The 26,316-nt window shown below is 43.6% G+C and overlaps 1 protein-coding gene across 12 annotated transcripts in view; it reads right to left on the bottom strand.

The window, feature by feature from the left end:
- Positions 1 to 26,316, bottom strand: part of Tmem108 (transmembrane protein 108) — a 365,897-nt gene that overhangs the window by 12,285 nt on the left and 327,296 nt on the right. For 4 of the 12 annotated variants that reach the window (XM_004834239.3, XM_004834240.3, XM_004834242.4 and 1 more), the window contains one exon: positions 4,900 to 6,285. The exons of 3 other annotated variants lie outside the window; for them this stretch is intronic. In XM_004834239.3, coding sequence (XP_004834296.1) covers positions 4,900 to 6,285 — 1,386 coding nt within the window. Of the gene's footprint in view, positions 1 to 4,899; positions 6,286 to 13,309; positions 14,589 to 14,647; positions 14,685 to 26,316 lie in introns of those variants that run through there. 5 more of the 12 variants (XM_087186158.1, XM_087186160.1, XM_087186159.1 and 2 more) reach the window with 4 other exon arrangements.

Genomic DNA, 26,316 nt, shown 5'->3' with positions numbered 1-26,316 from the left:
AGTATAGCAAGCTTGGTCCCACGGGACACATGACTCCTCTGATAGTTCACATAGTTTGCAATGCAGTCTAGGACTCTTCCTCTCTGTTTTCTGCCCTTCTGTCTCTTCCCATGGGTGTCAGACCTGCACTGAGTACTCTCTGCCTACTCCAGTGCTTTCCTGGACACTTCACAGGTGTTTCCCCCAATGATTCTCTTGCATGCCCAATCCTATCTTGGTGCCTGCCTCTTGAAGGACCTGAATGGACAGTGGGCATTAGTCCCAGCTCACAGATGAGAAAGTATTGGATCAACAGTTAAGCAACTTTTCTAAGTCCCACAGCCAATGAGTGGCAAGATCTGGGGTTAAGCACAAGTGTGTTTGCATCCACCAGCCAAATATTTCTAACACAGCAGAGTGACCTTCACAGGTTAAAGTTAAGGAAGTAGTGACATATTTCAGTTTGGTTCCCTCACTTTATAAATGAGAAACCTGAGAGCACCAAGTGAAAGATTAGTCCAGGGCTTCCAATGCAAGGGCAGAGGTGGGTGTGGACTGTCATTTCCCTCCTTTGGATACTGAGGGAGGAGGCCACAGGGAAGCTGCAGAGTATGGAGTGAGCCACAGGCCTGGGGGAGCCAGGTTGGGATACTTAGTGTCTGGCTCCCCAGCCTAGCAGAGGACTAGAGAGGACCCCAGCAGGGGCACTCACTGTGGGGAGAACAGAGAAGAGCAGTCATAATGTGGGCATGACACTGTTATGGCCAGCGTGGGATCTGCTGGACACCTTGCCTTGCCTGAGGCTTCTTCCCTTTTCCTTCTATTGGCCCTTAAGCTCCCAGGAGACAACCTCCCAGCCACACTTCCTTCTGGTTCCAATCCCTCCTTTTCATTGGCAAGAGTCACTCTGACTTGTTTTCTTTTTTTAGGTACTGGGGATCGAACTCAGGTCCTTGCACTTGTGTAGCAGGCAGCGAAACCACTGAGCTAAATCCCCGGCTTATGTTTTCTTATAATTACAAAATTGTTTAGGGCCTGCCTATGAATAAAAAGTACATATATGTTTATTCAGAGCTCACTGAAGAATTAACACAGCCAAGAACCATGGGGACAATGAGGCATTATGTCTTGGAATGGTGCACCAGACATGCTCAAGAATGGATGTGATGGCACAGGAGAGTCCAAACTGATGTTCTGTGGAAACCCACAGCACTGGCTAGTAGGCAAGGATCAAAACAGTGCCAGGCCAGAGGCTTCTGGCAGTAGGTTCTGTGCATCCTGATGGTGGCAGCAGAGACCAGTGCAGGAGCCACATGGTTCCCTTGCATAGACCACTGTGGCCTGCATCCAATCAATTTCTGTTCTCAGCACATCTAAAACACTTAGCTGAGAGTGTCTGGCAGCACTCTGGAGACAAAGCATTTTTTAGCCCTGGAACAAAGATACCCTTCCAGCTACTGGGTGGGGCTTGTGATCTGGAAGGGCAGCTGGGCAGTTGACCCTCTTCTCACTCAGGCAGACCTGGGCTTTGTTATGCTTACCCTTTGCATCCACAGAAGCATGGGAATCTCACCCTGACCAGCAGCCCCAGCTGGAGAACACAGGGCTAGGGCTGGGGGGGGGGTGGTTTCTAAACAGCCAGAGGAGAAGTCTACACATGTACTTTGCAACTAGCCCAGAATACCGGAAATGTCTCGAAAGATAGCAAAGGATGGCATCTTCCTTTGAGGTCTGTAGAGTGGCTTGAACATAAATGGAGCCACTGGGTGTGCTGCAATGTGGGTTCCCAGGTCTGGAAGAGGTCTACTTGCCTGATCACTGGACAGGGCTGGGCTATGAAGGTAGCCCAAACATATGGGGATGTTTAGGGAGAGAGCATGGGGTTTTGCAGCTGGACAAGTCTTCTATTGTAATGTCCTTCTCATTAGAGCCTTCAGAGGATTCAATCTCACAGGAGTTGAGGCTACAATCAAGGCCCCAGAGCTGACGTGGAGGCAGCCAAGACCAAGGCAGGAGTGAGGAACCTCCTGTATGAGTGGTGGTGAACCTATGGCACATGTGTTGTTTTTCTTTTAAGACAAAAGATGTTAGTGTATGAGCTGTTTTTTTCTAAGCTAAAACCTCGGTATTTAGGTTTAATTGTGGTATTGGCACTTTGTGATAAATAAGTGGGTTTTGGGCTGCAGTTTGGGCACTCATCTCTAAAAGGTTTTCCATGACTATCCTATATAGATGGTAGAAATGCTAAAGGGCCCTGCAGTTCCCAAGCAGTTATAAGAGTCCAGTTTGAACAAAGTTTGTATCTTGTTTTAGAAAATAGTATCTTCTACCCTTACAGTGCCAAACACATCTTGAAGGTACAGTTCTGAACCATGTTCTTGCTCTGTCTTGGCTTACATTTGTATCCACTGTGGAGGCAGCTATTGGCCTTTCAACTTTGCAGCAAGATGTGATCTAATTTCAAACTCATCTCTCAAAAGGAATAGGGGAGAAGTAGGATTCATTTCAGAATAGACAAATCCAGGTGGCCATGGCCTGTGGGAACTGGCTAGGTTTATCCTGTGCTGTCCAGCTCAGGCAGGGCAGACCTGGGTGGATATAGGGTATGGAGAGTTGGAGGGGAGCCACAACACACGTCTGATTTCTTAGTGTCTGGCAACATGCGTGGGCACACAGTGGGCACACAGGAAATACTGTACTCCATGGAATCAAACAGATTTTGAACTTCCTGATTTGGGCTGACACGCTGTATGACTGGGCCCCTGGGCAAGTCACTTTTACCTGGTGACTTACTCCCCAGCTGTAAGGTGTGAATGTTGACCAGAGCCACCTGGCATCTTGGCCAGGGTCTGCTTGCTTGTTTCTGTTTTTATTTTCTATAGCTAGTCTGTTTCAAGAATAGAATGATGAAAAGTATTGGAAATTCTCTTTGTAAACTAGAGAATTCCATGTACATGTAAGGAACAGAAAACTAGAAAGCTATGTTTCATGTTGTTACTTCTCAAATATGACCATTATTAATAATTTATTGGCCAACTGAACTACATTTCTCATTATCATTCTTCTGCTTTAGAAGCAGGCAATCACAGTTTAAAAAAATGTTTTCATGAGAGACAGTAAAGCTGCTTTCGTTAAAGATGAGACATGCAACTTGCAAATGGATTTGCTTTTCCCGAATTGAGTCCATGAGCAGAAGCAGGCTGCCCAAGCCCAAGCATGGAAACCTTGATTTTCTCAGCAAGCTGGGAGAAGTGGCTCCTGCAAAGAATCTAGACTCCAGATTAAAAAAAGATCTGGTTAGAGAATAATGTGGAGCAGAAATCATATTAAAGGCTTAAACCTCCCATGCTAACCCATGGCACAAGGAAAGGCTGGGTGTCCTGGCTTCACAGCCTCCCTTGTGGGAAGCCTCTGGGGCTTCATTTATCTTGAGATCAGGGTGGGCCAATGGTATGACTTAAGCCAGTAGAGCCAACAGGCCTGCTGCCAGCACAGGCTGTCTGAATGTGACGAAAGGATCCACTCTGGCTTCCTCTGCCATGACCTTGCCTGTGCTGGAAACTAGACTTCCTTTTGGGCACCAGGGATAAAGTGGTGGCCATTTGCGGGTAGATGGAGCAAGACCAGGGCAATGCAGCCCTTTGAAGGAGATCTGAAGGGATAAGAAGGGCAGCTTGGAGGAGGAACACTGCCTGCTCTTGAGAGCCATTCTGCTGCTTCAGGGGTGTTAGAGGGACTAGTTTTATGTGGTTTCAGAAGGTGCAGCTTAGGACCATTGGGAGGAAATGACAAGGAGGAAACTTCAGGTCCCAAGAGAGCTGGATAAGGTCCAGGATCAAAGGAAATGGGCTGTCCAAGGAGTAAGGGGTATGGGGGAATTCCATCCCTAGCAGGGTTCAAGGAATGGCTGGATAGTGACCATCTGGGGTGTAGTGGGGCTGAGTACAGTAAGATGGCTCCAAGATTACCAGAGAAACTGAGAAAGGAGGGTCAGGTCCATGGCAAGACAAAAAGGAAGCCCTAAGGTTCTGAAAGGTTATGTCAAATTCTTTATGGGGACATCAGGGAAAATGCCTTTTGGTGCCTCACTCATAGAGGGACAGGTAACAGCAGGAGGTGCTGTTGGCCTGGGAGAGCAAAATATATGATAAAGTACACAATGCATCCAGCTTCATACCACCTAGGAACAGATAAAATGGGCTGGGGGTTGTGTGTGTGATGGGGAGGTAGCTCAGATTCACACAAGCTTCAATTTAGCTGCAAGATCTGTTCTTGCCAAGGCCAGTGGAACTTCTCACTACATAAAAAAGCTTTATATCCTCTTTCTTCTTAGGGGAAGAGGGAGGAAGAGGAGAGATGGAGGAGGAGAGAAAAGAAGACACAGAATGAACATGGAGAAGTAGGAGAGAATAGGAGGACTTTGCTAGTTGGAGGCCATAAATCTGGAGGTGTCAACTTCTACCTGTGGTGTCTTGGTGCTGTGTTGCGCTAGGCAGTGGCAGGCAGTGCTTGAGGCAGGCTGGTGTCATGACAGAAGCACTGGGCTGGAGGCCAGGGCTGAGCTCGCATCCCAGCTCTGCCTCTAATTCTGACCTATCTTTTCTCTAGCTTGACATTTCTTTCTGCAAAACGTAGGCCTGGATTAGCCCACCTATAAGGTCCTCCCCAGTCCCTGGGGTTTGGGGCTTCATGACTAGTGAACATTTCAGCCTTGGTTTGGCAGAGACTAGGACCAGGGACAAGGACAACCCAGGACTGTCCTGTTAAATTGTGTTGTAGGACTCAATGAATTTTTGTAGTCCCTTGGTGGGGACTGCTCAACTCCAGGGCACAGGAATATGGGGAAGAAGAAATGTAGACATGGTAGAGGGAAAGGAAGGAGTGATGTGAGGGGGCATAAGGAGACGGCAGGGCACTCACAGCAGGAGGAGATGGGCACACTGATGGCTAGGATCACCCAGGCAATGTCCATCTTGCTCAGGCAGATGGTGGCTCTGTGGTGGGGCTTGTCCCCTTCGGCCACATGGGAGATGTTTGCTGCTGTTCCAGGCTTCCAGGTCCCAGCAGGGACCAGGCGGTTGAGGAAGTTTCCTGTGGCTGTAGACACCACTGTGGAGAGAGGACTGGGTACCCTGTCGGTCATGAAGGGGGAGGCTGCAGCCTCCTCCTCAGCTAGAGAAACAGTGCTTTCTGAGACCCCAGGGGGATGGGCTGGGGCCTGTGGAGTTGTGGATGTTCCCTGAGGAATCCCCTGGGAAGGGGCTGAGACAGTGGCATTGAAGGCAGCCTGGCTTGGCCCTATCACAGCTGTAAAGACCTTAGAGCTGGCAGACAGAGGTCTGTTGGTGACAGAGGTGACAGTAAGCCAAGAGTCACTGAGGCTGGGGCTGTCCTGTGTGTCACTGTGGGGGTGCTGAGAAGGCACTGGGGTGGCTTGTGAACTGATAGGAGCACCTGCAGCTGCAGTGGTATTCAGCTCCCTTCCTGGGCTGGTGAAGATGGAACCACCCCCTTGGTCTGCTGTGCTAAGTCCTGGCTTGTCCTCTGCAGGTACAAGGAGGGTGGTGGGTGGCACCCATGAGGTACTTCTGGGTGCTGTGGTTGCAGCCACTGTCTGGGGCTGTGGCAAAGAGAAGTATGGGGTCCTGGGGGAAAGAGTAGAGGGATCTGACTCCAAAGAGCCTGTGAAGTTGCCCTTGTAGATCTGAAAGATTTTCCCCAATGGGCGCTTCTGCCCCAGGTGTGTGGAGCTCTGATTTCGTCCCCGCTGGCCTTCCTTCCTCCCAGAGTGGCCACCAGGTGCAGGTGGGACAGGGCGCAATGAGGCCCCAGTCCCCTTTCGGGAAGAGCCTGGGAGTCGTGGGGGCCTGCGAGTGATAGCCCGAGGGGCTGCTGTGGTGGGGTGGCTGGTGGTTCCTGTTGGCTTTGTTAGCAGGATGGTGGGGGCAGCATCCCCTGGTGGTCGGCTCTCTGAGTGGGAGGCTATGGTTGCCATAGTAACTGGAGGGGAACCTGTGGGCAGGGGGCTTTCAGAATGGGGGATATTTGCTGTCACTATGACAGTAGAAGTAGTGTTTATAGGAGGGTGCCTGTCTTGATGGGGTATTGTTGTTGCCATGGTAGCTGTGGCCTGTGAGGGTCCATCAGGAGCAGGGCCCAGTGTCACCACAGAGGAGTGTGTGGTCTGGCTGTGGGGTGCGGTCACCATGGTGCCTGGGGGACTGCCTGAGGGGAGGACCTGAAGAGATTCCGGTTCCTGAATAGCAAGTACCAGCGCTTCGGTCAGTGCCACGGTCAGGAGGAAGCCTGGAAAAGGACACAGAGAAGAGATGTGAAATACCCAGGGAGCAGCTAACAGGTAGGTTCTCCTTATCCACGACCTTGAACACTCTGGGAACTCAAGGAGGATATCAGGCACATTCTCAAGGCCCACACTGGCACCTGGCACTCTATAAGACACAGAATCTTTTGTGGAGTGGGGACATGCCTAGTAGGTTGGTGCTAGAGAGCTGGTCAGGAAGAAAAACCAGAAGAGAAGTCAGACTGGTTGGTCATGTCCTTCCCCAAATGCCTCTTGAACTCTAGAAGCCCTCCACCAAAGCACAGCTTCTCAGAGTGCAGGATGGTTGCAGCTTCTACACCTACCTCTTCTGCAACCAAGGTTGCAGGCCAGCTCATCCACAGAGGAAGTGTGAGCCACCCAAAGCCAAATGAGGAAGGCTACCCAATTCCTGTTCCCTTTTCCCAACTAGAGAAAAGTATGGAAGGTCTGACTTTCATTCATTCAGACTCACTCAGCAAACAACCAAAGGAAGTTGACCTTCTCCTCTTCCCTGGAGGATACAGAAATGAACAGGGGAGACTCCAGCCCTGGATAAGTTTGGACAAATCCACAAACAATGCTAAAATAAGGCAGAGATGTCTCAGTGTGATAGGAGAGTGGCAGGCAGAAGGGAGCATGGGTCCAGAGAAGGGCAACCAGATTTGGTGCCCTAAAACACATAGTACAGAGTCTGGATTAGCAGATGCATTCTATAGATGTCACTGGTATTTTAGTGTTTGTTGTTATTCACTGCTTTTCCTATGATATGCATGTGGCTGAAGTATGTGGAAAACTCTCATTGGACATACCCATTCTTTCTGAGTAGGAGTCCTTTTGAATATTATTAAAAGAAGAGTTTGCATGATAGTCAATGTGTGTACTTTTGTTCAGAAAATGCAAAAGGATAAAAACCTACAGATTTAAAAACACATAAACATGTATGGTTTTATTAGTCACAGCATCATGTACCAATATTTAAAAAGTACCTCACGCAAACACATGATGTAGGACTCACTCAGATCATATACTTGGAGACTGGTCATTCTAACACATGGGCTCAGAAGGGCTGGTCTGCTGAGAAGTGGCCAGACAGTGCTCTATGGCCTGGTTCTGACTTGTTTACTCCTCTTCGTTCATATGCACTGCCTTTTCTGCCATTCTCAGACTTTCCTTTGGCCCCAGTGAATCCCCAAGACTAACTCACTTAGAGCTCTTCTCCCTCATCAGATCTGAGCAGGACAAATGGCAAAAGCAGGTCCCTGGCTGGGATACCCACATACATTGTGGGATGGCCAGAAAGGCTGTTGATAGGAGAAGGCAGGGCCTTGCCTGTGACTTTCAGGATCCTGGGGAGCTTGTAGGAAGCATGATGGGGAAGAGATCTGCTGCTGGTACAGCTGTGACCCAAAGCCCAGCATCACCATTAGGTATGTAGCAGAAACTTGCAGTGACCTTGTGTCCCTCACCTGCACTTCTAAATGGTAGGGAAGCCAAGGGACTTGGGCTTGGATATATGCTGCAATGCTCACCATCTCTGGGATGAATGGCTTGTCCCAATAAATCTACTTTTCCTAAGCTTTCATCCATGAGCCAGACCACACATCGACAGTGTGCTCTGCTTATTCAAGTCAATAAAACATACTCGATTCAATACTCAGCCATTTGGCAGACTGCGAAATTGGGGCTCAGGGAGGTTAGATAACTTGTGCAAAGTCACACGATAGCGAAAGTATGTGAACCCAGGGCTGTTTCTAAAATGTGTGTTATTCCTGGTCAACTACTAACAACAATGCAAGAGGAGGAAGAGGACTCAAAATGCATTCACAGAAGGAACAGTGTGCTTTATGTTATGATCAGTTCAGGGTTATTCTAGCCCCTTTGCCCCCACACCTTGCCGCTTGGCACCACAGGGATAATCTAAGGGCTGGTGGTAGCAACCTCTGATGTCCTGAGAAATGTTCCCTTACAAGCCCATTGGTTCAATATAAATGTTGTTAAGAGTTGAAATTTGTTTGTCAGAGCCCCAACCCCAGTATCTTAGAATATGACTTTTTGGCAACAGGGCCTTCAAAGAGGTAAATAAGGTAAAAATGAGGCAATGGGGTGGGCCTTCATCCAATCTTACTGGCATCGTTCTCAGAAGAGATTTGGACGTAGACCATGACACTGGGAGCGTGGGCACATGACTTTGTACAAGAACAAATCAACAAGCAGGTAGCCATCTGCAAGGGGAGGGGAGGAGCTTTAGTGGACCCCAACCCTGCTGTCACCTTGGTCATGGACTTGTGGCCTCCAGAACTGTGAGGAAACAATTGTCAGTGGCAAACAAACACATAGATCTCATTAGGGGTTCTCTGAGAAAGAAGAGATAGAGACAAGGGCTTGTGGGTAAGAAGTTTATATTGGGAAATGATCTGAGGGTCAGCTGTGGGGTCTGAGATGAGTGAAATAGGAAGAACCAATCCAAGGGGAGCCATGAGCTGGGTGAGGTGGCTATCAAAACTCACTGGGAAGACACCATCTGCCTGAAGGTGTCCCCCTACATTTCCTAGTTTTATAGGGCTGTCAGAGAAGTGCTGGCCTGAGGTGCTGGCAGGTTATGCTTGCACCCAGCTGGTGGCTGCTGCAATGGATGGAGTGAAAACAAAGGGCCCAGAGGATCGCTGGGGTGGAGCATCAGATGTGTCCCATATAGTCAGGGCCCAGAGATGGAAGATGCAGAAGACTTTGGCAGCAGTCAAGGGTAGCGTGAAGGTTTAGAAGAGAGACCCCATCCCCTCCCAGAGACAGGTTTGTGGTGGCAGAGGTGCCACCTGAGCCTCCAGGATAACTCCTGCAGTACTCAGAGGCAGAGGGGTTTTTAAAATACTAAGAAATTTGGGCTGGGGGTTTAGCTCAGTGGTTTTGCTGCCTGCCTCAAAAGCGCAAGGTCCCGAGTTCGATCCCCGGTACCCCCAAAAAAGACAAAAACCAAAAAACAAAACTAAGAAATTCCTTTCCACTTTCCTACCTGGGGCACTGCAAATCATACCAGCTGGACCCATGAACTTACAGAGTCAGTCATCTTATCTGCCCTCTCTGCTGCTGCTGTTTATGTCTTCACTTGTTAGCATCCCTTGATGTTATTTTTTTTTTTTTCCCTAGGAGGAAATTAACCTCTCAGTCACTTCTTTAGACTTTGAAGTTAATCTTTGAAAAAATGAATGGGAACTGCCATCCTAGGTGCCATAGTTTTTACCAGCAGAAGAACATTTGGATGTCACAGCGAGAGGCCCTAAAGTTCATCTAAGCCAATCCCTTCCTTGCATAGGGACGATTGGAAGGAGTGAAGTGACTTGCTCAGAACATGCAGCTGGCTGGGGAGACAGCCTAGATCACACTGCAGCCAATATTTCAAAATAACATCATTTGTATCATAAAATTGCTACAAGGTTCACTGCTCAGACATCTCCTTCAATCTCTGTCACCTTCATTATAGAAATCAGACAATTTACCTCTCCTTGGCACAAAAGGTTAACAACAGAATGGGACGTACACTGTCACAGTAAATGTGCAAGGCCTTCAACTCTGGCTCTCCTAACACATGCAAATTTTCATTCAAGGCCTTTTGTGCTGGCCTACATACTCCCCTCCCCACAATCTGGAGCTACTGCTTCTGTGCATATTATTTGCATAAATTTGCATAACGGCCTCTGGAGGCCCCAACTTCAAACATGTATGAGAAATTAAAACTAAACTTTAGCTTGTCATACTTAAAATGTGGAAGTGACTTTTAAAACATGTCAGAATATAAGGACAAGCATGTGGGGTGGAAGCCCACAGACTGATGGGTGCCCAGATGTTGTAGGAAGGCTGCCCCATCCCCAGAATTCCAATGCATACATGATCTCAGGAGCCAAGAGAAGGAGAGGGCCTCCTCCTCCTCTTGTGTGTTTGGTGGCTGCCCACAGTCCATATTGGATATGGCATTTGCATCTGGCAAAGGCAACTGGTAAAGAAAAAATATCTAATTATTGTATAATGCACAGAACACTCTCTGTATGTCACAGGCTACTCTAAAGTCTAAATCACATATGAAATAAATCTGTAGTCCTCCTGGCAACCTGATGGGGCAGGTGCTATTATTAGATCCCTTTTGCAATTGAGGGAATGAATCCAGAGAGGCAGAAGATCCTGTCCATGGGGTGTCCTGGGTACACAGCTGGGTAATTGTAAACTGGGGTTTGAACCCAGGAAGCTGGGCCTCAGTCTACAGCCTGAACCACTTTCACTCACCATTCTGCTCTGCCACCCCTTCCCTCTGCATCCCTCCCTCCAAGGATGCTCTGCATAGTCAAGAGTCATGATCTGTAATTTTTGGGAACTGATTTTCTATTTTGGTCTCTTATCTGTTTTCTTCTATCTCTACTCCAGGGATCCTTATGACACACTTGGGGTGCTTTTCACAATTCATTAATTTATTTGCAAGTACAGTAACTTGAGGGAGGTTATAGTAGTACAATAAAAGGTCTGGAAGCACATACTTTAATTCTCTTTTTTTTGGTACTGGGGATTGAACTTGGGACCTTGTGCTTGCAAGGCAGGCAGCAGAACCACTGAGCTAAATCCCTGGCCCCTTTAATTCTCTTTTATCCCAATCCTGATATCCCATGCATACCTTTGGAAGAAGAAAAATAATATATATATATATATATATATATATTTCTTAAAGTTACTATTGTAAGTAATTTTCCTTCCACATTAAATTATGTTTCTATTGCCAGATATATGTCCATTGTCTTTTTAAACTTTTGTGACAGAGAATCACTGGTGTCTGAAACATCTGTCACTAAATAAGACACCCTGGCTATTCCAGACACTTGGTATGGTGATTTTAAGTCACATCTGCATGTTCCTGGCCTCCTCCTTCCCATGGAGTCTGTTTCCCCTTCCTTTGAGTCTATGTGGGCTTGTAACTGCCTTGAACAGACTGAGGCAGAAGTGATGCCATATTCCTCCCAAGACCAGGGCAGAAGAGACCACGTAGCTTCTCCATTTCTCTCAGAAGGTTTTGGCCTCTGTGTAAGCAGCACAGCTTCCCCGAGGCAGACACATGGAGACATCATGGAGTACATGACAGGAATGCCTGAGAAAGCCCCACCAGGTACGAGGCATGACAGAGAAGAAGCCTATGACATGACCCTGGCCCGGACCACTGTAGGACTGCAGTCATGCAAGGTACTCCAAATGCTTTGGAGCTGCTTTGCTGAGCCCAGTCAACACTAAGATTCATATATGAAATAAATCATTTTGTTATTGCTTGAAGGGTCTTTTGGATGATTTTCTTTTTTTAAACTGGAACATACTTGGTGCAATGGTTTTTTTTTTGGTCCTTGTGCTTGCGAGCCAGGCAGCAGAACCACTGAGCTAAATCCCCGGCGCTTTTGTTTTCTGAGACAGGGTCTCGCTATGTAGTTCAAGCTGACCTTGAACTCACTATGTAGCCCAGGCAAGCCTCAAACTTGTAGCAATCCTCCTGCCTCAGCCTCCTGAGTGCTGGGATTACAGGCTTGCACCACAATACCTGGCCATGGTGCAAAGGTTTGAATGTGCCCCCCCCCAAAGACAATGAATTGTTAACTGGATCCCCAGTGCAGCACTTTTAGGAGGTAGGGCCTACTGGGAGGTGTTTGGGTCAGGGGGCACAGGCCTCATGAATGGAGTAATACAGTTTTGGAAGGAGTGGGTTCATTATTATAGAAATGTGTTCTTTATAAAAGGACGAGTTGGGTTTCCTTTTGTCTCTCTCTCTCACCCTTCTGCCATAGGACGACATAGTAGCAGGCCCTCACCAGATGCCAGTCCCTTGACTTTGGAGTTCCCAGTTTCCAGAACTGTGAGGAATTAAAATATCCCATCTGTGGTTGTTATGGTTTGGGTCTGGATGTCCCCCCCAAGCCTCATGCAGTCATAGGTGGGTGAATCTAGAGAGGGTGATGCTAGGATTAAGGGGGTGTGATTACTAAACCACTACACATGAGTGACTGGTTTGGTACCATCTTAATCCCAGTAGTCTGAATAAAATAAAAGGAGCAGAAAGACTCCGTTAAGGTCTCTTGTTGCTTTTTTGCTTCCAAGAACTGTTTCCCTTGTTACCTTGGCTACCTTGTGTGCACCATGTTGTTTTTCCTCTGCCATGACTGTTGGCCATCCCTCCTTGGAGCCAGCCGATTATGGACTGAAACCTCTACAGACTGTGAGCTAAATAAACCCTTTCCCCTTTAAGTTTTGGTGCCAGGTATTTTGTCTCAGTAACGAGGGAAAAGTAACTAATACAGTGGTATTCTATTATACTAGTGCAAAATGGACTAAGACACTTAGAAATTTAGCTTCTGAAGCTGGTGCTTTAAGAACAAAAGGAAAGAAGGCTGCTAGCATACCAAATCTGGCCATCAGGGGGCTGTTGTCTACATGAGCAATAACATGCAACCTTCTAGTTTCAAGATTGTCATCTTGTAACTGGAAGGGAAGTTAGGAGTGGTATTTAATTCCTTCATCTTACAGATGAGAAGGTAAAGGTCCAAGAGAGTGAAATGATTTACCCTTGCCACACACCTCCACAGGAGTAGGGTGGAAGGGATCCAAGCCCATTCACTGCCTGACAATCCAATTTATGTCCTTAACCCTGTTATCTTTATACTTACAGTGGTCCCAATGTTCTAGTGTGCTCTGTCCTCTGAACTCCAATGATTCCTTTTGAAGATTAAATAAAAACTTCTAGTTTATCAGAAATAAATACACATCATTGACTTCAGTGTGAGCTGGGTGACTGCTCCTAAGAGGCAGCCCATGCCTGTGACTTTGGCTTTTTTATGAATCCAAGGCATTTTCAGTACAAATCTTGCAGCTTCCTTCTCCACAGGCAGTCACATTCCAAACGTTCCTTCCCATCAAGTTCTGCTCAGGCTATACCTCTAGTCACAGGCCAGAAAGTTCTGCTCTGTACTCAGAGTTAACTGGAGTCATGACCTGATGGGTTCCAGAAATGTCCAGGGGTCAGTGGTTCAACCGATGGACTGATAAGGTGCATGACTGAGAACTGTTTCCCAGAATACAATCCCTGAAGCACATGCAAGGAAGAAAACCACATGAGAGGGCCCTGTGTGCCCAGATATGGCTGTGGTCTCTGACCAACATGAATTCATCCTGTGCTGCAGCCCTGCAGACTGACAGATCATACATTCTGTTACAGACATGTGCGTGGACGTGTGCACATACATAAGCATGTGTGTGTGCACAGTCATACACTCTTGCTCTCAGTCTCTTTTGTTCCCCTACCCCCTCACAATTACACAACACAGTTCCTTTCCTGGGAGCAAGAAACAGGCAAGCATGACAAATTTGTAGCCCAAATCCCCCATAATCTCCAAGCTAATTTATGGTTAAGTCATTTGACTAAGTCTACCACATAGTGGTACCAGAGTTTAAATTCAGGCTTCTCTGATCCTGGCTGCCCAAGATATCCTGGGGTCTGAGATTTTTTTTTCAGTATTGGCAATTGAACCCATGGCCTTTGCACTGCACTACATCCCCAGCCATTTTTTTTGAAACAGAGTCTCACTAAGGTTCTAAGTTGTCCTGGCTAGGATCAAACTTGTCATCTTTCTGCCTCAGCCTCCCAGAGTGCTGGGATTACAAGTATGCACCACTAAGCCAGGCTCTGAGAAATTCTTGATCCAGAAAAATGTCCTACTTGAGCAGAGGAATGTTTGATAAAGATAATAATATTATTGTCATCATTGATAACAACTATTATTATTGATAACCACGATTTAAAAAATCTTCCCTCAAATGCAGCAATTTGCGGGGCACCTAAGCTCCCTTAATATCTTAAGCTTTAGCTTTTTTGCCTTAGTTAATTAATTCAAATTGGGACAAACATTTTTTACTTAGAACTCTTCTTTAGATGGCTTCCTGGGCCTTGAAGACCTGTGTACTTGTAACCTCTAAGCTTCCTCTTCCCTAGCTTGCATCTCTTTGGAGGAAACAGCCAGGGTCTTGTGTGTTTCCCTGTCTGCACTCTATCTAAGCTGTGAGGGCTAGGACTGTGTCAGGTTCAATGCATATTCCCATTTCTGGTCTAATATCTGACTACAACAAATATTTGCTGAAAAATAAGACACCTTCTTAAATTACTGACTGGTCAGCTGTGGCAGCTTGTACTTTCCAAAAATGACGATCACAGTAGTACATCACAACCCACTCATTCTCTCTAAATGTGACTTTGATCCTCTTATTGTCAGGTGACATCTATGTCCCTCCTCAGAAATCTGAATGGGTCTATGACTATGGCCAAAGAGATATTACCTGACTTCCGAGTCCAGGCCATCAAGGTGGTACAGCCCCTTCCTGGTTTGCCTGGTGCTTATTCCTGGAAGCCAGCTGGCATGCTTCATGCCTGAGCAACCCCCGGAGGGAACTGAGGAGGCCTCTGGCTTTCAGGCCCTGTGAACTTTCAGGTGACAGCCAGTGTCAATTTGCTGGTCGTATGAGTGAGCCATCCTGGAAGCCTCAGTTAAGTTTCCCAGCTGAGTTTGAGCAGAGCCAAGACAAGTGACCTTCTCCTCAAACTACAGATTTAAGCAAAATGAGGGATTATTATTTCAAGCTACTACATTTTAGTAACTTATCAGGCAGCAATGACAACTGGAATACCAGACATGCAGAAGTGAAATTCAAACTCTTTCAGTGACCATCCTGGATTTAAACATCGGGGACTTTTAGTGTTGGGGCTCTACAGCTGATTTTGGTTTTCTTACTGTCTCTTTCATGCTCAGACTTGAGGTAAGGAAACAGCTCAATTCTGGGCTCTTTGTACAGCACCACCTTTTCTCTGATATATAGGTATGGTTTCCACAAAGGAAGAAAGCAACAAGTATATACTAGGAGTGCCACACAGCTCCTGGCACATGGGGGACAGAAGGAATAAAGCTGGGGGCTGGTGTATGGTGTTCACAAACTGAAGGCATGGTTGCTTCTTTCGAGAAGCTGCTATTTTAGAAGGGAATAAAGTCAGCTCTGATGGGAACACATGCTCACACCATGAAGGTGTCCTCTCAAAGACTCCCCAGATAAACACAAGTGAGAGTCAGACTTAGGTGGATGAAAAGGTCAATTCAGGTTCTAATAAAAGTAACAGCATTGGCAACATTCAGGGAATATCTCTTGACAGCATAGCAAGTAACACAGGTACTCCAGGCCAGGCTGCTTGGTACTCTCCTGAACTAGCAAGAGGCTCTTAAAACTCTTTCAGAGCCAGAGAGTGGTCAGATGGGGAAAGGGGTTAGAGAGGAGGAATAAGTTCTGATGATCTATTTAGCACAGTAGAGTGACTATAGTTAATAGGGTGTGCATTTCAAAATAGCTAAAGAGAAGATTTTAAATCCTTACCATAAAGAAGTGAAATATTTAAGTTGATCAATGTTTTAACTAGCCTGATTTGATCATTCCATAACATATGTATCAGGACATCATATTGAACCCTATAAAGAAACTGTGAATCTAAAATAAAATAAAACTTCAAAGAAAACATTCCATGGGCTGAGGATGCAGCTGAGTGGTAGAGTGCTTACCTAGCCCTGAATTCTGCCCCCAGCACCAGACAGACAGACAGACAGGCATGCGCGCACACACACCCACACACCCACATGGAGTTCTATACTCTATAGTAGAGAACTTGACAAATAGTACCTTAGCCAGGAGCCAGGTGATCAAGGTCAGTATCAACTGTGGTAACATCTTGTTGGATATATATATATATATATATATATATATATCTCCATCTCTCTATATATCTCTATCAATCATCTATCTATCTATCTATCTATCTATCTATCTATCTATCTATCTATCTATGTATAGCTATAGGCACTTTACCTTTGCAGTTTTCCTCTCTCAAGCCTATAACCTCTGCATAATTATAAGAAAAATATCAGAAAAATCATAAATTGAGGCACACTTTATAAAATATTGGACTAGAAATCTTCAAAACTGTCACAGACAGCCAAGAGAAGCCAAAAGAGACATGACAACTAAATGTAATGTAGTTTCCTGGGTGGGATCCTGGGATGAGAAAATGAGGGAAATGTGAATAAAGTATGGACTTATTAATAATAATGCATCAGTATTGGTTCATTAATTGTGACAAATGTACCATAGTATATAAGATGTAAATAACAGAGGAAACTGGAGACAAGGTATCTAGAAATCCTCTGCAACTTTTCTGTAAATTTAAAACTATTCTAAAATAAGGATTTTTTTTGTTTTGTTTTGTACTGGGAATTGAACTCGGGACCTTGGGCTTTCGAGGCAGATGGCAGAACCACTGAGCTAAATCTCCGGCCCTTAAAATAAAGAAATTTAAAATAAATGGTCCATGGACAGCAGGCCCAATGTAAAGGCCATTCCATGGGCTGGTTTCTAGAAGATCTGACTTTCCCAGAGAGCTGGAGTGAGATCATATACCCACAGACGGGGCAGTCAGGGGGGAAGTGAGAACCTCACTGCCCTAATGCCACCTTCCGGCACGTCTTTCTTAACATCGTGGGTAGGTCTGATCTAAACTACTGACTGATGTGTTCTGGAGCCTACCTAGAGAAAAGAAATTTCTGCCATTACTTTTGCCACATCTACCTGTATGCCCTGATTCTTACATTTTTGATATTCTCACTTAAAGCAAATGTGTAGAGTTTGAAGATGAAATGGTTTGGAGACTAATAGCCGGAACATAGTTTTTGAATGTGTCCAAATTCCAGTTGAACAGCCAGGGTAAATGTCACCAATGTAATGCAAACACCATAATTTGGGTGCCTGCTCTCTCTGGGACACTGGCCAGCTCTCCTGGAGCACTGTGCAGGCCGCTTGATATTCTTGTTCAGTTCCCTGTCATGCTGGTTGCAAGGCTGTCTGGTTCTGCTCTCCTCAGTTGCCAAGGGTTCTCTGCCTGCTCCAGTCTGCCTGGAACAAATAGCTCAACTGGACATAGTTGTTAAATTGCCAAATTCCCCATTTCCAGGCAGGATGCTCAGACCTCAAGGTATAAATTAGGCTTTGGGCATTAGTTGAATTTCTCAACTGAATTCCAAAACTCAGCCTTTCCACCTGTGCACATTTGGGACTTAAAGCTTCTCCCCCATCTTCCCTCTTCCAGTATGCACCCCCTCCCACAGCCAATACTGACATTATCATTAAGGCTAAATGGATCACCAATGCTAAATTTCCATTTATTGAGCATCTACTTTGTGCCAAGCACTGTATTAAGTACTTTTCATTATTTCTTAAACTTTACAAAACCCTATGTGCAAATCTTAAACATCTTCCATATAATTATAGGACTATGCACCCTCTACCTTTTATATATTCCCTGCTGTGATATAAATCTTTAGATTTAGGTAGCTGAAAGATTCATCGTGGACTTGGAGTTAACTTTCTGGAGGAAATTTTGACAAAACTTATCTTACTCATGCCAAGCTGAGGAGGCAAGAACAATACACACAGTACAAGGAGAGAACAATAGAAGACAGTGTATAATTCAGGATTATGTTGGGTGGTTTTTATGAATAGTACCACAAAATCTGGAGGAACCCAGGAAGACTTCCTGGAAGGGGAGAGACCTGAGTCCTCTATTACCTCAAAATTTGCTCATTTCTTTATTCATGTATTCAACAATCATTTATTTATTTATTTATTTTGGTACCGGGGATTGAACTTGGATCCCCTTGTGCTTGTGAAGCAGGCAGTGCAACCAGTGAGCTAAATCCACGGCCCCTCAACAATCATTTATTGAGTGCTAAGCTGAGTGTAGCTTTGCGTTTTCCAGATAAACTAGTACCCTGATCTCAGCCAAGAGTAGCTGCAAACATTTCATTCCCTATTATGGGGGAATGAATATTGGGGAATGAATACTGGTTAGGAAAATTCTGGAAAGAAAAGTTTATATATGGATGGAAAACATTTTATAGTTGTTATGTTTGGAATAGGAACATTCATTATTGAGCATCTATCATGTTTGTTAATATTTTACTCCTGAAAACTAATTTAATACAAAAACTTATGTGAGGTGTCTTGTTCCCTAAAATGAAGGCTCAGAGAAGTAAAAAGATTTATTCAAGGTCACACATTTAAGGTGGAACCAACACACATATCTAAGTATATGTGCAGCATGATAAAAAACTATAGTGAACGTTTAAATTTTAAAAACATTTATTACAGTAAAAGACACATTGGTATTAATCCCCTTCAAAAACTCCCCCTCACTTCACACACAGTCATCCCATTGTAATAAAAATAAACTGCATAATGGCTTTAAGATGCTAATTTTGAGGGGTGGTTTTGTTACACAGCAAACAGAATTCCTACATATCTCATTAAATTTACATAAGAACTTCTTGTACTAGGAATTATTATCATAGTTAACTTTCACCAGACAGGGTCTAAAGAGGTTCCCAAAGTGGAGGCGAGGAACCTCAACTCACTATACCCACAGAATAAGTTCGCTGACTCCTGTTGCAGAAAAGAATTTTCATGATTAGTTTAGGAAGAGGCACAGAAAAGATGTATTTAGAAAAAACTACACACTCAGAGTGTGGGCATTCAGAGAATGAGACACATTCTCTGGGTGTCTGAGTGTGGGGCTGGGCAGATACACGGTGATTTTGGAGTGGGTCCATTCATAGGTGATAGCCACCACAGGTGATAGGGCGGGCAAAAAGGTATGGTCTATTCATGGCTCAAGAGGTCAATTTACAGGTAAAGTGGAATGGCCAAGGCTTACTGAGTCTTTAAGGACCTTAGAAATTTTTGACTGGGTTTGTGTCTTGATGCTAGAGTTTTAATTAAAAATGCAATTTAAAAATTATGATCCCAACTCAATCTTCAACACAAACAGGTTAAGTAATTTGCCTAGGATGTCATAGCTGGTGTGTGGCACTGAGCTGTAGGCTTTGAGTGCAAGCTTCGTGACTCATGCCTTAGCTAGGTGGCCACACTGTCTTCAGTGGGCCTGCTCCTTTGCCTAGAAATATCTTTTAGATTCTGCACGGACATCTGGAAGTGGAAATGACCACTAGGCCTTTTCATATATCACAGAAAAGGAGACTTATCCTTAAATGTTGCCAGTGAAGGTGGATTCTTAGGCCCAGTATGAAAAGACACAGTATGTTCATCTGGGAACAAAGAACACTGGTGGCTCTCAGTTTAGATGAGATCTCTGATGTCCTAGAACTCTGGTGGATTTTTTAGAGGTTGGCCGGTTGGCCTGTTTAAAAAAAAAAAAAGTGTTAAAAATATTGTTTTATATCAGGAAATGTGTTCTAAGGGTCAAATAGTTTCTTTTTTGCTGTTTGTCCTTTTTCTTGCAGTACTAGGATCACACCCAAGGCTTTGTGTATGGCAGACAAATGCTCTACCTCTGAGCTGTTAGTTACAACCTTCAAATAACTTCTTTATTGTTTTTTACTTTGGAGTGCAGTTCACTTGTGAGCAGGAGATAGCCCATTTGGGACAATCCTTCAAGGCTGAAATGAAGTCAGATGTGCTGCTTATAGTTTCACCAGCAGTTACACCCAAAGGGACTCTAGAGCAATACTTGGGACTGGGAAGGTCCTGGACACAGAGGGAACACCATCAGAGACAGCCCAAGGCAAGCAGGAGACAGGGTCACCCGCTACACTCACAGTGAGCAAGGGCCTCCAAGAGGGTCTCCCGACCAGTCTGTCTCCTTCTCCCCCCCTCCCCTGTGGCTTCCCTATCTACAACTGTAGTGATCCAACCCTATATCCAAATTGATTGATTAGCCTTTCCTTTTTCATTACTCCCTTCTGAGTGGCTCCAGGGGACATTCTTTAAAAATTAACTTTATTGGGCCAGGGATTTAGCTCAGTGGTTTCACCGCCTGCCTTGCAAGCGCAAGGGCCCGAGTTCAATCCCTGGTACCAAAAAAAAAAAAAAGTTAACTTTATTGAGGTATGATTTGTATGCAATAAAATTCACCATTTTAAATATAGATTGCTTAGTTTTAACAAATGTGTACATTTGTGTAGTTACTACCATAATCAAGATACACAACATTTCTATCTTCTTATAACATTTCCTTATGTCCTTTATTCTCAAATCTTCTTCACCATGACTCTAAGCAAATCTGATTTACATCACTATAGATTCATTTTGTGTGTTCTAGATTTTTACACAAATGGAAAATTAGGTCAAATGTTTTGTGTCTGGCCTTAGCATGACATCTGTGAAAGTTATCCACTTGCTGTGTGTATTAGTGGTTTATTTTTTCTTCCTGCTGAGTAGTATTCCATTACAAGGATATGCCAATCATTCATCTGGTAATAAGCACATTTGGGTTGTCCCCAGTTTAGGGCTATTATGAACGAAGCTGCCATGAGCATATGTTTTCATTTATCTTGAATATCTAGAGATAGAGCTGCTGGGACATATGGTGAGTGCACATTTAATTGTGTTAAAAACTGCCAAACTGCTTCCAAGTGATTTAACATTTTACATTTCTCTCTTAAAATTTAATCACAATGACTGACAGATTGACTAACTGATTGGGTAATAAAATGTATTAGCGTAATCTAAAAGTAAACATGCAGAATATAATATAGTGAGTTATCTCCTTCCTGGTTTCCTCTGGAGGAACTGGAGCAGTGTCACCAGTTCCTCATAGGCCTTTTCAGACACTGTTAAAACATCCCCAAACACTTAACTTACATTTCCCCTTTCTGCTTTTTATACAGATAAGCATGCCCTAGACAAACCTTGTTTTTCTCATAATAGATCTTGGATAGTGTTAGGGAGACATTTTCCAAAGCATGTTCTAAAGAGCTCTACCCCTTAGATGCTGTACAGGAAAAGGGTTCCCAGTGGAAAAGCTACTTCCTCCTTCCTCTTAGAAATTCATAGCATACATTAGCTCATTGAAGGCTCTAAGAAGTCTTGGGATTAAAAAGCACTCATATAAATCAAAAGCCACCAAACTTGTAAAGGGCCAACTAGTAAATATTTTCAGACTTTGTGGTTATGGTCCCTGTTTTAATTAATCTGTTCTTCTAGTGGGAAAGCAGACACAGACATTATATAAATGAATGAGTGTGGCTGTATTTCAAGAAAACTTTATTTACAAAAAGAGGTGGCAGGGGCCAGGGATTTAGCTCAGTGGTTCTGGCGCCCGCCTCACAAGCTGAGGACCCGAGTTCAATCCCGGTACCAAAAAAAAAAAAAAAAAAAAGAGGTGGCAAACTGTAGTTGGCAATTCCTGATCTAGAACATGGCAGGATTGGAGAAGGGCTCTGGTTAAATTTCAAGATGTTTTTCAAAGGCCTACTAGTGGTGCTGCTTTCTCGTTACATGACCCCACTTCCATCCCTACACCAACAAATCTGCCATCTCACGGTTCAGAAGAGGAATGAGAATGACAGACAGGAGTGGCAGGAAGCAAAGGAGGCTGGGGGTAGGGATGGAAGGAAAGGCAAGGGGGACTGGGGGGGTGGTGTCCCAGAGCAGAGGCCAAAGACAATAAAAATGCCAAGAGCTGAGTAAACAACTGCTCAATTTGAGACTGCTTTTCTATCCTCTTCTCTTTTTCCCTTTATGCCTAAAGTATAACCTAGAACACTAGAAAAGGGCAACATGCTTCACATTCTCATTAAATAAATGCCCCATGACTTAGGTAGAGGCTTTTGGATTCTGGGCATTAGCACTCCTATCTGTGAGACCATAGATTTCTTCAAAATGTCCTCATTCTAAGATTCCATGAAATTTTTGTTTTCCAAGTCAAACCTTAGAGGATGTGTGAACTTGTGGCTAGATAAGGGCTAGACCTATGTGATTCTGGGGGGAGAATTTTAAGAGTTCTCATCTAACAACTGGCCAACAAACGTAACAGTTACCAAGGAATACTAGCTCTTCTGTTTTAAGTAACCATATTTCATCAGACATAAGAAGCAAACAATTGTTTCATATACCAGTAAGAGAGAAAAAAATACTGCCCATTAAACTATGACACAATGCTTTCCTACATATGCAAATTTTTTGTTTTTGCACTTTATTAAATTCTTTTACTGGTACATTGTAGGTATACAACACAATTACATTTCTCATTGGGAATTGTACCTTTACATAATGCATCTTGGTTCTTATTTTTTCTCCATTCCTAGCCCTCCCTTCACCCCCTCCACCCTTCCCTATTTACAAAGACTTTATTTCCATTTTTTCCATTTCTCAGCATTTTTGCTTTCCCTTCTTTCCTTCCCCCTGCCCCTCCCACTACCCCTACCCCTTTGGACCTTTTCTTCCTATTTTGCATTATCGATTATTGATTCTAATCATTGGTACATTTTAGGTGTACAATATAATGACATTCATCATTGGAAATTTGCACCTTTCCATAGTCTCTCTTGGTTCTTATTTTTCACCCTTGCCCAGCCCTCCCTTCAACCCCTCCAGTCCTCCCTATTTACAAAGATTCTGTTCCCATTTTTCCATTTTCTCATATTAATCCCATTCCCTTCTATCCTTTCCCCTAGCCCTCCCACTTCCTTCCCCTTTGCCCCTTTTCTTCCTATTTCACATTACCTATTATACATTTTAGTCCTTATTTACACTTTCAGTTTCTCACACCACAGAAACTGTTTGGTATTTATACACGTGTGTCCTATTTATTTCACTTAAGAGTGTCATCTCAATGTGCATCCACTTAGCTATAAATATCTCTAATTTCTCATTTTTTATGGCAAAATAATATTCCATTTTATAAAAAAAACACATTTTCTTTATCTAGTCTCCAGTTGATGGGCATTTGGGTGGCTTCCAAGTTTTAGTTGTCACGAACGGTGCTGTTATGAACATGGGCACACATATACCACTGTGGTATGACTCTTTTAATTCTTTGGGGAAGATCCCCAGCAGTGGAATAGCAGGGTCAAATGGGACTTCCAGTCCTAGTTCTTTGAGGTCTCTCCATACTGATTTCCACAGTGGTTGCACCAGTCTACACTCCCACCAGCAGTGGAGCAGGGTTCCTCTTTCCCCACAGCTCCGCCAGCATTTGTTATTGGTTGATTTCATGATAGCAGCCATTCTTTCTGGAGTGAAGTGGAATCTCAATGTTGTTTTCATTTGGATCTCTCAAACGACCAGGGATGTTGAACATTTTTTCATGTATTTATTTGCTATTTCTACTTCTTTGTCTGAGAAATGTCTGTTCATTTCAGATGCCCAGTTTCAGATTGGGTCTTTAAATTTGGGAGGTCTGATCTTTTTAAGTTCTTTATAGATTCGAGATAGTAGACCTTTGTCTGAGGAAGAGCAGGTGAAGATTTTTTCCCACATTGTGGGTTGTCTCTTCACACTGCTGGTGGTTTCTCTTGCTGTGCAGAAGCCTTTTAATAAGAAGAGATCCCACTTGTTGATTGTTTGTGCTAGTTCACGGGCAACTGAGGTTTTGTTCATAAAATCTTTTCCTACACCGATGTCTTCAAGGGTTCTACCTAACCTCTGTTCCAACTGGTTCAGAGTTTCTATTTTAATATTTAGATCTTTAATCCATTTTGATTTTAGTTCAGTGCATGGCGGGAGATATAGGTCTAGTTTTAATCTTTGGCAAGTTGAAGCCCAATTTTTCCAGCACCATTTATTAAAGAGGCTATCTTTCCTCCAGTGAGGGTATTTGGTTCCTTTATCGAAGATGAGATGGCTGAGTGTGTCTGGCATTGTTTCTGCATCTTCTAATCGGTTCCACTGGTCCTCAAGTCTGTTTCTTTGCCAGTACCATGCTGTTTTTATCACAGTAGCTTTGTAGTATAGTTTCAAGTTGGGGGTTGTAATTCTCCCTGCCATGTCTCTGTTACCTAGAATTGCTTTTGCTATTCTGGATCTCTTCTTGTTCCAAATGAATTTTTGGATTGTTTTCTCAAGGTCCATGAAGTATGCTGCTGGGATCTCAATTGGAATTGCATTAAATCTATATAGCAGTTTTGGAAGTATGGCCATTTTCACTATATTAATCCTTCCTACCCAGGAGCAGGGGATGTCTGTCCATTTTCTGATATCATCTTCAATCTCTCTTTTCAGAATGCCATAGTTTTCAGAGAAGAGGTCTTTGATTTCTTTCGTTAGGTTGATTCCTAGGTATTTCAGTTTTTTGGATGTTATTGTGATAGGAATTATTTGCCCTATTTCTGTCTCAGTGAGTCTGTCATTGGTGTAGAGGAAAGCTATTGATTTTTGTGTGTTGACCTTGTAACCAGCTACTTGACTGAATTTGGTTATTAAGTCTAGAAGACTTTTGGTGGAGTTCTTGGGGTCTTCTATATAGAGTATCATGTCATCTGCAAATAATGACAATTTGACTTCTTCATTTCCTATCATTATTCTTTTTATTTCTTTCTCTTGTCTAATTGCCATGGCTGATGTTTCCAGAACTATATTGAACAAGAGTGGTGATAGTGGACATCCTTGTCTTGTTCCTGATTTAAGTGTGAAGGATTTCAGTTTTTGACCATTTAGTATGCTATTGGCTGTTGGTTTTTCATAAACGGCTTCTATCAGTTTGAGGTAGAGACCATCTATTCCAATTTTTTGTAGGGTTTTTATCATAAATGTATGTTGGGTTTTGTCAAATGCTTTTTCTGTGTCTATGGAGATAATCATATGGTTTTTGTCCTTGGCTCTATTGATATAGTGTATTACATTGATTGATTTTTGTATATTGAACCATCCCTGCATCCCTGGGATGAATCCCACTTGATCAGGGTGTATGATCTTCTTGATGATCTTCTTCATTCTGTTTGCCAGTATCTTATTAAGGATTTTTGCATCTATGTTCATTAATGAGATTGGCCTATAGTTCTTTTTCGGTTGGGTCTTTCTCTGCTTTGGGGATCAAGGTGATGCTTGCTTCCAGGAATGAATTTGGGAGTATTGCTTCCCTTCAATTTCATTGAAGAGTTTAAACAGTAGTGGCTGCAGTTCCTCTCTAAATGTCTTGTAGCATTCAGCAGTGAAGCCATCAGGGCCCAGGCTTTTCTTAGTTGATAAGTTTTTAATTACATTATCAGTTTCATTCATTGATATTAGGTTGTTCAGAAATTTTAGGTCTTCTTTGTTCAACTTTGGTAATTCATATGTATCTAGGAATCTGTCCATTTCTTCTGTGTTGTCCATCTTATTGGAGTATAGGTTCTGGAAGTAGGTATTGATGATCCTCTGGATTTCTGCTGGGTCTGTTGTAATTTCACCCTTTTCATTCCTAATTGCATGGATTTGGGCCTTTTCTTTCCTTTTTCTGATAACGTTGGCTAAGGGTTTGTCAATTTTGTTGATTCTTTCCAAGAACCAACTCTTGGCTTCATTGATTTCTTTTGTATCATTCTCTTAGTCTCCATTGCATTGATTTCTCCTCTGATCTTTATAATTTCCTCCCTTGTATGAGCTCTGGGGTTGTCCTGTTCTTCTTTTTCTAGACGCTTGAGGTGCAGCATCAGGTTGTTTAATTGGGCATGCTCTGTTTTCCTAATATGAGTATTCACTGCTATGAATTTCCCTTGTAAGACTGCTTTCATTGTGTCCCATAGATGCCGATATGTTGTATTATCATTGTCATTTAATTGAAGGAACTGTCTGATTTCTTCTTTAATTTCCTCTGTGACCCAGTGGTTATTCAGAAGTGTGTTGTTCAATTTCCACATGTTTATGAAATTTTTTGAGTTTCTTTTGCTATGGATCTCCAATTTCATCCCACTATGGTCTGATAATATACAGGGGATAACTTCAATTCCTTTGCACTTACTTAAACATGTTCTAAGTGTGAGTATGTGGTCTATTTTGGAGAATGACCCATGTGCAGCTGAGAAGAATGTGTATTCTGATTTTGTGGGGTGGAAGACTCTATAAACATCTGTTAAGTTCATTTGTTCAAGAGTTTGATTGAATTCTAGTATTTCATTACTTATTTTTTGTCTAGTTGATCT

Source organism: Heterocephalus glaber, unplaced genomic scaffold (genome assembly GCF_053883595.1).
Source record: "Heterocephalus glaber isolate CG9 unplaced genomic scaffold, H.glaber_assembly_v1.0 deba00001504, whole genome shotgun sequence".
NCBI lineage: Eukaryota > Metazoa > Chordata > Mammalia > Rodentia > Bathyergidae > Heterocephalus > Heterocephalus glaber.
Note: the sequence above shows the minus strand (reverse complement) of the source record. Positions and strands in the feature narration are given on the sequence as shown.